Source organism: Leucopleurus acutus (assembly GCF_964270905.1).
Source record: "Leucopleurus acutus genome assembly, chromosome: X".
NCBI lineage: Eukaryota > Metazoa > Chordata > Mammalia > Artiodactyla > Delphinidae > Leucopleurus > Leucopleurus acutus.
Window position 1 is genome coordinate 19,264,973 of NC_139148.1, and position 12,930 is coordinate 19,277,902.

Consider the following 12,930-nt stretch of genomic DNA (forward strand, 5'->3'; position numbering starts at 1 on the left):
GAGGGGCGCGCGGCAGAACTGTCCAACCCACTCTGGAGTGCCCCTAATTGAGAGCGAGAAGACTCTCCAGAGGCGCCTTTGGAGTGGACGTGCCCCAGACGCACAACCGGACTCTGTGGTCCCGCGGAAGCTGCAATGTTGGGGATATTTTAAATGGCTCTTACTTGAGAGGAGGCGTGATTTCCACGTTCGAGCGTCTTCGCTCCCCACCCCCTCTCCGCACCAGCCAGTGCGCGCCACCACCTGAGCCTGGCGAGAGAGCCTGGGCGCACGCAGTCTTCAGCCTCTTCCTTTCCGCCTCTGGGGGGATTCGGCTCTGAGCGGGTCCGCCCGACGCCCCCCGGGAAAACTCTTTACTTTTTGTTTGGAAAATCGGGGTCATTTCTTTATTCATCTCTGGGTCTCCCCGGAGGAGGACAGGGGAGGGGAGGGCGTGCGCGGCGGGCCGGGCCGGGGGAGGGGAGTGCGGGGAGGGGAGGGAACTGGGTGTAGCCTGGAATTCTCCGTCCTCGTGCTCCTAGGCTGGCGCGCAGAAGCTCCCCGCGATAGCGCCGCCGCCACTCCCCGCGCCACCCCGTCGTTGGCCTCGGGGGTCGGGTGAGTGGGGTCATGACGCGCCGCGGGGGCTGCCCCGGGCACCTCCGGCGCTGAGCCGGGACGCTGCCCCGCCGCTCCGAGCCCCTCTGGCGGGGAGGCGGCGGGGGGTGGGGAGGGCGCACGGGGTAGGGCGGGGTGGGGGCGGCGGGGAGGCCGCCAAGCTGGGGGGCTCTCAGGGCCGGCGCGGCCGCGGGCAGGAGGGCGTGTCTCCGGCCCGAGGGGACCCTCCCGAAGCGCGGCGCGGGACTCCCCGATGGTGGTGCCGCGGCTCCGGGAGAGCACCGGGTCTCGCCTCCGCCGCCGCCGCCGCCGTCGCCGCCGCCGCGGGCGCCGCCACCGCCGCCGCCGCCGCCGCCGCCGCCCGAGCCCGCGCCGAGCGTGCGCCTCGCCCTCCTCCCGCGCCCGCTCTGCTCTAGGATGCTGCGGCAGGTTCTGCACAGGGGCTTGAGGACGTGTTTCTCCCGGCTCGGCCACTTCATTGCCAGTCACCCTGTCTTCTTCGCCTCGGCGCCGGTGCTCATCTCCATCCTGCTCGGCGCCAGCTTCAGCCGCTACCAGGTCGAGGAGAGCGTGGAGCACCTGCTGGCGCCCCAGCACAGCCTCGCCAAGATCGAGCGCAACCTCGTCAACAGCCTCTTCCCGGTCAACCGCTCCAAGCACCGGCTCTACTCGGACCTGCAGACCCCTGGGCGCTACGGCCGGGTCATCGTCACCTCCTTCCAGAAAGCCAACATGCTGGACCAGCATCACACCGACCTGATCTTAAAGGTGAGAGGGGGGCGGGCACGGGCAGCCTCTGCGGGCGCCGCTGCCGCGGTTGGGCTGGCTGAGCGCGGGGGTCCGGGCTGAGAGCGCCTCCTCTCCCATCCCAGGCGACTGCCGCAGGGGCTCTGCTGCACCGCGCGCCCCTCGAAGGCCGCCCGGAGCCTCCCAGCCTCCCGGGCGGGGAGCGTCCGGGTCCGGGCCCGGCCCTGCCCTGGCCGCCGTCGCCGCCACGCCGGCAGCCGCTGCAACAGTTGGGGCGGCGGCGGCTACGGTGCTGTGGTCGGTGCGCTTGTTTTGGTTGCAGTGGTCTTGGGGGCGGGGAGGCTTTGGGGTAACTGGGCCAGAAGGAACCGAACTAGAGAAGACAGTCTAGAAAGTCCTGCTACTTGAAAACAAAATACCATCTTGGGGGGATTCAGAGACCCCTCTCCCCTGTCCTCATTTCTTCTCCCTTCCTCTGACCCCGGAGTGTTTTGGAAAAGGCTGCTCGGAGGGGCTGTGAGCGGGATGGTAAAGAAAATGCCTCCCATCCACCAGAAAGAAGTGTGGTCCTGGAGAGAGGACAGGGGCTGCCCTGCTGCCCTCTTCCCCGGGCGAGGTAGCCATCTCTGACTTCTAGGGTGAGAGAGAACGTTTGTAATTCGCAGTTGTTTCATCTTTCACAGTAGCTCCTCTCCTTTGAAATGCAAAAAGTTCTTTGGGAAATGAGGGATTCGACTGATGCACTTTCATTTGGGTGTATTTGGGCGTGAGGGTGAGGGGCAGAGCCAGAAGGGTGAGGACAGAAGCCAGGCTGTGTGGCCCTGAGAAGAGCACAGGAAACCGAGCAGGTGGTTACAGGGTGACACTCAAAGAAACAGGGTGTGCTGTCAGCCTGAGGTGGGAATTTGATGTAAAAAGTGAGGTTAATGGTGATAACTTTCAGGAAGTTCCTAAGAAAAGCAGAGGAGTGAGGACTAGAGTTGGAAAAGTGGAGACCTTGGGAGAGAAAAGCAGAAATAGGTGAGAATGTTCCATCCAAGCCCTGGTGGGGATTCTGGGTCTTGTTTACTTAAGGTACTCCTCTGGGGAGGGCAGACAGGAGCCAGTCCCAGCTGGAGCCCTGGGGCGGAGGGATGGAAGGTGCTGGTTTTGTGTGGGTCTCTGGTCCAGATCCGGGATTGGAGCCTGGTTAGATTTCTAGTCTACTTATCCCACCGGGAGTCAGCCAGTGAACCTGGGGGACTCTTTCCTTCTCTTTTACTCTACAGGTAACCCCCTAGAGACAAGCGAATTTTCCCCCCGTATTTGTTGACATGTTATCAATCAGCAATTAGTAATGAGGGGAATCTGACTGGAGACTCAGTGGAATTAGGACCTTCCCACATTGGGTGGCTCGTGGTATTTTTAATGGCACACACATCATCACACATACTCACCACAGAACCTTAGTAACATTAATCCCGAGTTGTTTTCTTTTTTCATGATTATGCTTCCAACATCGAAGTGGGTTTTTATTCCCCCGATACTTTAGTTACCGTATTTTGACACACAGATAAATACTGCTCCAAATGCTTTCCCAAGAAAACATGTAGTAGTTTCATCATAGGCTTAAGGAAACTATAATTTAGCCAGTCCTGACATTTAGAAAGCTGCCCCGTCTTTTGATAGATGATCTACTAAATGATGTTTCTCTTTTTTTGTTTTTTGGTTTTTGAGGTGATGTTTCCACTGGCTGGTTTTTTTGGGGGTTTTTTTCCCCGCTACCCGTCACGCCACTCTGACGGGCAGTCACCAGTTCTGTTCACTCTCAAGGTTAATGAGACATCAACAGGCACATCAGATGTCTTTTCAACTGGACTGTTTCTCTCCTATTTGATTTTGATCTGTTCAGGACAGAAAACCATATTAGAAGAGAAAGTTGGGACTGGAGAGCCAGGGAGGCTGGCTTTGCCTTCATATCTAAAGGGCAACTTTAAAGGACGGCGGTCTTGTGAGTGAATTGTTTTAAGAAATGGGATGTTTTTTCGTGTTCTAGGTTTCTGGGGAAGATCAAAACCAAGTGGCATAGTGGTCAGAACTCACTTCTAGCTGATGGGTCTCTGGTGAAAATGAATTCACAGAGCTTATGAAAACCCAGACTCATGAAACTGAGGGAACTGCCTTCAATTTTATATATCCATCTTTTTCTTCTTATATCCAACGCCTATATTTGGTAGGTATGGAGCTGGGGGACAGAAAAATGGACCCTCGGTAGTCATGGTACTGTAAAGTGTGGGAACAAGCACTTACTTTTTTCCTCTTTTTTTCTATTAGAGACATGAAAGATTTGTCCTTTACACAAGATGTTAGGAGTGAAAGAGTCACTGTTTCTGCCCTTACTGGTGTTATTCTGATACTTTGTTGTTGGCATCAAGGGTAGCAGTGACAGTTAACATTGTACACAACACCAGCCAGCCCCTGCCTGTTTTATAACAGCGCACTGGAAGTAAAGTGGACAAAGCATAACCAGGGTTTGAGGCTTTCTCGTGCCCCACGACAAAAGTGAAGGAAGTTAACTTGCAGGGCTGTGTCACTCACTCCTGGTGCTCTGGGGTTGTACCCACTCAACGAAGGCGACCCTTCTTGCAATATTAGTCCAGCTACTTTCTGATCAAAAATAGACTGGGAAGGGACGATGACAAAAAATGAAAATCCAGGTTGTTTTTTTCAAAAACATAATTGAGAGTATCACAGAAAAAAATAATCCACCCTTGACAGCCCCAGCTGATCTGCTTTGGAGGAGCTGTCTCAAATTCATGCGAGCGGCATGACTGCCATACTCTGACCTCTGCAGCGTTAGAATCTGACCACAAACTATGAGACGGGTGACTCTCCCTAGCAATGGTTTCCTCTGAAGCCTACAGGGCAAAGATGTAATTTTGGGTGAAAGTAGGTGGGGCCTGATGGTACTGGCAAAGGATCAACCATTAATTTCTGAACCCCTTTAAATACATGTTGATCTTCAAAAGTCTTCATTTCACTAGAATATTAAATTTAACTCATTACTATATTTTAACAAAAATCCATGCTGTTCATCTCAGAGCAAATTTCAGAGTAGTGCCTCCCGAGCTTTTATGGATATGTTTCTTCCTGATCACCTAAAGTGAAGTGTAAGCAGGTCTTAGTTGATAACCGATCTGGCTGTGACCAAGTCAATACTTGATTTGTTCCATCCGTGTAAAGAACCAATGTAGCCCATTCCTTATAATAATGATATCACCTTTATAACAGCTTATAAGTTATAAGCATATAGTATGTTTAAATACATCAAACACCTAAGGGTAGGCAGGAGAAATGGTGTGATTCCATTTTACCGATGAGAAAACTGCGCCTTAGAAATTAACTGAATTATCTATGGAAAAAAAGACAAGGACAGAACCAGGACGGTGACCCAGGGTTTTGACTCCCCGCCCAGTGCTCTTTTCACTATCATTTACTGCCTCCCATATGATAAACTACTTGAATGATTTTAAATGTACATTTTTGGTATCAAATGAGGTATATTCAACCAAAGTCTCATCCCCACCGTATACCGTTGTTCTAAGAGTGGCAGTTGGATCATAAGGACATTCTCTCGACCGCTGCTGCCTAATGTCAATGGAAATCCACTTACACAAACTCTACGTGCCCAAAGTAAAGCATAAGATACTTGTAATTAGCAATATACAAAGACAGAAAGATAGACTATTTTACCGGAAAAAAACCTCTGGATGATTGAATGCAGCGATTTCCTGTTTCAGTGCTGTTCACTGGCCAGGTCCAGGTGAATTCAACTCCAATGCCTCACTCACACAGTCCCTGGCACATAGTAGGCCTTCAGTAAATATCTGTCCAAGGGACGTGCCCTAGTTTGCTCAGACATTTACGTGATGGGCAAAGAAAAGTCCACAGAAACTACTCTGAAATGTTATTTTCAAAATGACATTTTTATGTGTACAACTTTATAGGCAGATCCTAAGGCTTCTCTTTATCCAGGATACCGTTCTCCCTTTCTCTTTTTCCAAGATCACCTCTGTAGTCATATCAAAACACTTTTCAGTTTTGCAATTGCATAGGGGCGTCTCCTTTGCATAACGTCCTCTTTTTCGGGGGGACCTCATAGGCTGTTTTATTCCAAACCAAGGGAAGGACACATACTCACTATGCAGACATTCTTCCTTTTACTGGGGAATCTCATTTTGTTCAAATATTCAGTTTCTACTTTATTTAAACTTTTCATGTTTAATTATATGAAGGAGAATTAAGTTGCAAAATGAGATTGATAGAATTTAACTTGGAATTATTTAATTCAAGCTTTCCACGAAGGGCAGCACAACAGCTAGCTCCGGGTCACAAAGACCTGATAGTTGGATCAAGATCCCAATTTTTCCAAATACCGTCTCAGCACTTTCAGTCATTATAGGAATCGCCATTACGTCTTTCTCTACAGTCTAAGGATCAGCAAATTCCAGCCTACTTTTGAGCGTAGGAGTTTTTACATTTTTTAAAGATTGTAACAAAACAAAACAAAAACAAGGAAGAATATGAGACAGAGATGGTCTAAGACTCTCAAAGCCTAAAACATTTACTCTTCGGTCCTTTACATAAAGAAGTTCTTATACTATATTCCAAAACCCCCTTACCGGAGCAATTTCGGGAAGTTAGTGCTGTTAAGTAATCTCTAAGGCGGTGGTTCTCGATCAGGGGCGACTGTGCCCTGCAGGGCACATTCAGCAATGGTTGGAGACATTTTAGCTCATCACAACCAGGGGTGAGTTGCTACTGGCATCTAGTGGGTGGAGGTCATGGATGCTCTTAAACATCCTCTGTGTGCAGGAGAGCCCCATCCAGCAAAGAATTATCTGGGCCCAAATACTGCCTGAAAGGGTTCATGTGTGTATTTCTTTTTGTTCTGCTAGGATTTTTTCATCTGCATTGATTATGTAAAATGAAAAAATGCCAAAGAGAAGTTCACATCCAAAAATCTTATAGAAGTTTGACTGGGGACAAATACTACAACCTGTGAGGAGATGCTCGCTTGGGCAATTGGCCAAAGACCAGATTTTCCAATGTAACCTTCCCCAAGATGCACTTATCTTGCTCTCCTAGAGCTCTGTCCTTTATGGTCTAAATCCCAATGTAGAGGAACCCAGGAAACTGAATACGGTCTAACTGCTTGAATGATAAAGCTGCTGAATTGCTGCTGGCCTTGGGACTTGTCAGAGTGCCCACTGCTGGCAGGCCTGACCCTCAGTCTGTAGCAGCCACCCACCAGGCCGGACTTCTCCTGACAGTATGTAAGACCCCACTGTGAACAGTGACCTGCCGAGGAGACAGGAGGCCGTGCTCTGTTGCCTAGTCCAGCTGCTTTGCCTTTCTGAACATAAAATGACAAACGAAGAGCTTGCATCCAAAGGACAGGGGATCAAAGACCCTTGGGTTTGGAAGGCACCTTAAAGGTCATCTCCGCAGACACTGGAATGTGCTCTTCGCATCTCAGGGTGCTTTGTCTGGTGACAGGTGCTATGATGCCTTGGGCAGTCCTGTCACTTCGATGAGTTATCCAGGTGGCATGTACTCTTAGAAAAGATTGAGGCCAGGCCTGAAAGGGCAGCATTCGTGCATCTGCTGGACCAGCCAGTTGCCTTTTGCACTTTATTTTCACACTAGGAGCAAAGTAAGGAGAGGGTGAGATCTCGTTTCATTCTCCTTGCATTTCATGGGAGGTGCATCCGAATAATCCAAGTTCAGTATCATTCTAGGTTTGCCTGACTTCTAAGCACATGTCATTTGTGTGACTAGTATCCTCCAATGCCCACTCTGTTTGTCTCATTTAGATTTGGGGAGCAATCTTTGACTTGCCCATGTAGATAAGCATTTGAAACAAACTTTGGGTAAACTGCTAATTTAAACTGAAATTTAAATATAAAGCTGTAGTGTGAGAGGAAGCCCACCTTTTTAATGACTCAGAGTATCTTGACAGATGCCGTATTAGAGTTAGAGAAGGATGATTTTTTTTTTTTTTAACGAACACAAAGACTGAACCTCTCAGGATTCACCAGACTTACAAACCTCATCCAACAGCTGAGCATTTAACCGGTGACTTCTTGTGATAACTAAGAGAAGGAGAAGTAAGCTAAAAGAAGTTATCTGTTTCCTACCCGAGAGGTTGCAGCATCCCTTGGCGCAGGAGCTAGGGGATCTGATCGGCTCTGACTTTGTGGTATATGCCATCTGGTACCTGACTTTGGGGCTCAGTATGAGCCCCAAGTGATACCTGAGATAGGCTTGAAGCAGACCTTTGAAGTCACCTGCTTGGTAGCACATCACAGCAAGCAGGCCTGTCTGCCGCACTGCCTGTGCTGCTGCCACATGCCCGGAAGGCCACAGAACTTCCGAGGTATTCTGCCAGACTGATTTAATGACCAGCAGGGGAGGTGAGTAATCTCTAACCTTTAAAAGACAAGAACAAAAAGGAAAATCAACACCAGTTGTTATTTCATGTGGGAAGCTCTGAATAATATGTCGCGCCTTCAACTTCCGAAGTCATATTTTGAACAAAAGAAGGCAGTGGGGGACAGGGAAGTTATATTTATCTTCTAGCTCTCCAGGAAATCCTCCTGAGAATATTGTTTCCGGTGTTTTGAAAGACCCCCTTTGTTAGGTCTTCTACTTTAGGTTTAACTTGTGGGCTTCAAGTCCAGTCGAGATGAGGATTTGAGTGCAGGCAGTTACCTTGGGGCGTGATATCCAAAAACATCGGTAAGGAAGTGAGGACAGGAAATAGGGAGTAGCAGGAAGCCAGCCAAGGCAGTGTTCTCAAGCCAGTGTCCACTGTGGGCACCCAGGGCTCAGTCTCACTCTGGGAAACTCTGGGAGACACTGGATAACCTCCATCCAAGTTATCCCAACTGTGGGTGAAGGACCTGGATAATCTTCTCCCAAGTCTCCAGCCATCATTAGTTGATCCGGCTGCAGCCCGGCACAGTAAATAAATCTCTAGCAATTCCAGATGCTGTATGTGTTCCCATAATCAGAATTGTTTTTGTTGGGTTTTTTGGTTGTTGTTGTTTTCCGGTACGCGGGCCTCTCACTGTTGTGGCCTCTCCCGTTGCGGAGCACAGGCTCCGGACGCGCAGGCTCAGCGGCCATGGCTCACGGGCCCAGCCGCTCCGCAGCATGTGGGATCCTCCCGGACCGGGGCACGAACCCGTGTCCCCTGCATCGGCAGGCGGACTCTCAACCACTGCGCCACCAGGGAAGCCCCAGAATTGTTTTTTGTTGTTGTTTTATAAAAGCCACAGGCAAAGAGCTGCAGGTGCTCACGGTGAGCGGCCTTGACATGTAGAGGTGAGTGTGAGTGCAGAGAATACAGGTGGAACCCTGAGAGCATCTGCACTAAGGGTCTTACACCCATCTAGAGACACACCTCTAGGAGTTTAGGGCCCACATTGCTAAGGGATGTTCATCGCTTCACTCAACAAGATGGCCATGACACAGGCAAGAATGACCCAGCACAGCTGTTCACTTGTTCTTGAATTTGATAAGTAACTGCCATTTTCATTTTGGCCACTGGATGGTGCTAAAGATGGCTCCAAGCTGGACCTGGACGCCACCCGGATTTGTGGTTTTATATCAAGCCCTCACATTTGAGTGGCCTGTGTCCAGCCCCTCTTCCCTTCAGGAATACAAGAGGAGTCTGCAGGCCCCCCTTTCACAGCCCCCATCTTCACACATCTACCTGTGTTGCTCTCCCCCGCTAGAAATGCACTCGCTGCTTACTGTGAGGTCAAACTCATATGTGTCCTACTTTGTGAGGCCTTCCCAAATTCATGGCTCCCTCCCTCCCTTAAATCTATCTGGCTTGCAGTTGTACCCACATTCTTTAATGCTTAACTAGATACTGTTCTATAATTTGCTGTATTGTCATGTGATGCTTTCTCTTAGGATCATAAAGCTCTTCAAGGGCAAGACCAATGTCTTATACTCCCACATCTCTCCCAGAAACTAGTATAATGTGGATTGTACAGCAGGTGCTTAATAAATTGTTGCTGGTTGATGGCTTGTAGGATGGAAAACACGCTCTGCCTTCCCTATTCATTTATTTTGCTTGAATATAATTTTGCCGGGCAGCATGACCATGTGATTTCTTTAGATGTGTCTTCACTTCTCATCCTTGATAAATTTTGGTTTCAAACTTGATGATAAGCAATAAGCATCATTCTGCCTTAGGATCTGTTGGTACTTACTTTATATGGGGAGAGACTCATATAAAGAAAAACCAAAACCAAACGCCTGACCACCTCTTTTGGTTCAAGTAGTTTGGAAAGGTGTAAACTGACCTCAATCTCCAGTGGCCCATTCCCATTTGGGAGGGCAGAGCACTCTGCAGTTCCCAGCAAGTACCGTCAAAGTCAGCTCTCCACTACACGTGTCCTTATGTACATGAAGTAAAGTCTCAAATCATTGGCCTAACCCATACTCAAATGTAAACATGAAACACATTTTTTTTTAATCAAGGAGGAGTGGTTTTCCCAGTTGTAGCATCAGTGTTCAAGAGATCACCATTCTGATGTCATTCAGCTTCGAATTTCTCAAGAGGGAGCCCAGGGTAACAAAGACTTGTTCTAAGAGGCGAACTTAAAAAACGATGCTGGTACAAAATCAGTGTATCTCTGGTGAGTTTAACAGAAACACTAGAACTGTTCATTTCTCAGCATTAAAGGGGAGATTCCTTTGCTCATTCTTCCATGGGCTCCACGAATTTGTCAAATACCATGGCTTTGTCAATTCCTTCCAATTGTCTCAGTAAAAACCATATCTCTGCTATACAACTAGCATAAGTGCTCAAAAAAAAAAATCTTCGTAATACTCAGTACCTTAATTTTTTGAGTTTTGCACTGTTGTCTCGTTTTTATTCTGGGTTTGGTATAGCATGTAGGCAAGTGGTCATACTGAGTAAACTGACTGCTCTTAGACTCTTTATGCCCACATGTCACCTGGGCATCTCGGGAAAATACAGATTCTGATTCAGCCTGGGGTGGGACCTGCAATTCTGAATTACTAACAAGCTCTCAGATGATGGTGATGTTACTGGTCAGTGGAGCACACTTTGAGTAGCAAGGCTCAGAACCTCATCTTCCTGCTTGACAGGGCTTTGCACACAAAGGAAGCATTCACTTCTTGTACAGAAGTATCTCTGGAATGAAAAGCTCTGGGAGTCTGTGGGCTCCAGTTTCAAGGTTCTCTCACAGCCCAGCATGCCAGAAAGGGATTCTCCAGCAATTTAGGTGAGCGAGTTGATAACTCTCCTCTGTCACTTAATTTACATGACTACAGTGTTTCCCTGGGAAATCTTCCCCACAAGCCCTTCAAAGGGAAGAGTGTGTCAGAATTGCCAGAGATCAGGAGAACCAGGCCAAGTGATAGGAAGGCCCCTTGAAACTGTGAAATGTAAAATTTTGCTGACTGGGGGTTTTAGTCATTGAGGTCAGTGCATTTCTTCACCTTCCCTTGTCTAAAATTTCTTTTCATAGGGTTATAAAAGAAACCTACAATTATTTAGGATCGAAGAAAATTTCTCTACCTTCCTGGTTCTCTATGCCTAAACTCTTCAAACAAAACTAACCCCAGTTTAAGTGAAGATTAGCAATTTTTCTCAAATCTGAATATGTTTTGGAATTCCCTGGGAATTTTATTAATGTTCATATTCTGATTCAATAGGTCTGAGACAGCAGGCCTGAGCTTCCGCATTTCTAACAAGCTCCCAGGGCTACTGCTGCTACTGCTGGTCTGAGAACCACACTGACTAGATCAGTGGATTGGTGGACCCGAAGAACCTTTGCATAATATATCCTGACTAATTAATGCCATTTAACTGCCTCCATACTCTAAAGCAGTGGTTCTCCACCTTGAGTAGGTATCCCCTGGAGGGCCTGTCTGAACACAGATTTCAGATCTCACCCCCAGAATTTCCAATTCCGTAGGTCTGGGGTGGGGCCTGAGAATCTGCATTTCAAACAGGTTCCCAAGGTGATGCTGTTCCTGCTGGTCTAGGGACCAAACTTTGAGAACCACTGCTATAAAGCATCCTAGTAATTAGCTGCCAGGACTAATTCTAAAAGTGCAGTTTCTCTCTCTCTGTAGAAACCTGGACAACAGATACAGCAGGGTGAAAAAGTTATTTGTTCAGCCGTTAATTTTGAATGATGCTGTCATTCAAAGGAGACTACATAAGCCTGAACCTTTAAGTTTGCGGTTTAAGGCAAGCATATTGGACAGAGGGCCCTGCCCCTGCTGCCTGTCTCCAGGAGCTGGAGTTTAGGAGAAGGGGGCTGAGTAGAAGAAAGGACGCTCAGAGATGCGGGGGGGAGAGAGATAACCCCCCACTCCACACACATGCAGTGTGGATGTTGTTACTACCATCATTGTGATTACCAAAGCTTCCTTCCTTCCAAAGACTTCCCACACAGGGTCACCTGCCATTTGCCTTTGCAGAAACATCATTTACATCAGACCAGAAGGCACAGCAGGTACAAATAGGAGCGACATGTTGTGTTTCTGAGACAAGGACTCAGCTCTGGTTGCCAGAGGTGAAGTGTCCACGGGGAGGACCCTGGTAGCTAATGTTCAGTTTCAACTACTGACCGATGTCAGTTCTGTTAGAGAGAGGCAAAGTAGAACTGGGGTGAAGTTCAGTAAGTACTGATTTTGGCACAGTGGAATTAGCATTGTTTGAGAGCCCCAAAGTTCTGTGTTTGAGGCTGTGAACCATCAAAGTGTCTGTGATAAAAGTCATTTATCCTCTCTGGGGTCTTCATTTCCTCACCCATAAAATGCGATCAGCAATATCATCATCATGGTGTTGGAAGACAGAAGGAGATATAACGTGTAAACAAACTTTGTAAAGTGCAGCACGCCTAAAGCCACACAAACCTCCCAATATCTGCACTGAACGCACACGTGTTTGTCTGGGGCAAGAGAACAACCTCCTGGGGATTCCCAGGGGAGAAGACTAACCACCTTAGTCACTCAGTTGACACATTCCAAATCACCATCTCCTTTTATAAAAAGTATCTGTACAGTCTGTGACTACCTTTTACTAACCAGAAGCTTTGTTGACATGGCCTCGTGCTCCCAGATGATGTAATATTACATCAGTCTATATTTTTACTTTGAATTACTCAAGGAGAATTTTAAAATAGCATATCTGATCACCCATCGTCTACACTTCTAAAGCCTTAGACCTACACTGTCCAATTCAAAAGCCACTAGCCACATGTGGCTATCTGATTTAAATTTAAATTAATTAAAATAAGAAATTCATTTCCTCACTTGCACTAGCCACTTTTCAGGTGCTCAGTAGCCCACATGTTCCTGTAATGGACAGGACAGATAACATTTTCATCATCAGAAAAGTTCTATCCGACACCACTGCTTTTCACAAAGAAATCACTGATGCATCATACAGCTTAACTAATAAGCAGAGGAATCAAGATGGAAACATACATCTGGCTACTAAAGCATCAGTAAAAAAATTAACTCCACCACACTGCCCCCAAGAAATAC

The 12,930-nt window shown here is 47.8% G+C and overlaps 1 protein-coding gene across 1 annotated transcript in view; it reads left to right on the plus strand.

The window, feature by feature from the left end:
- Positions 1-1,014: 1,014 nt before the first annotated feature.
- PTCHD1 (patched domain containing 1) overlaps positions 1,015-12,930 on the plus strand; it is a gene marked incomplete at both ends in the record, with an annotated part of 50,037 nt that continues 38,121 nt past the window's right edge. Inside the window, one exon of the mRNA XM_082864660.1 lies at positions 1,015-1,365. Coding sequence (XP_082720786.1) covers positions 1,015-1,365 — 351 coding nt within the window. The remainder of the gene's footprint in view (positions 1,366-12,930) is intronic.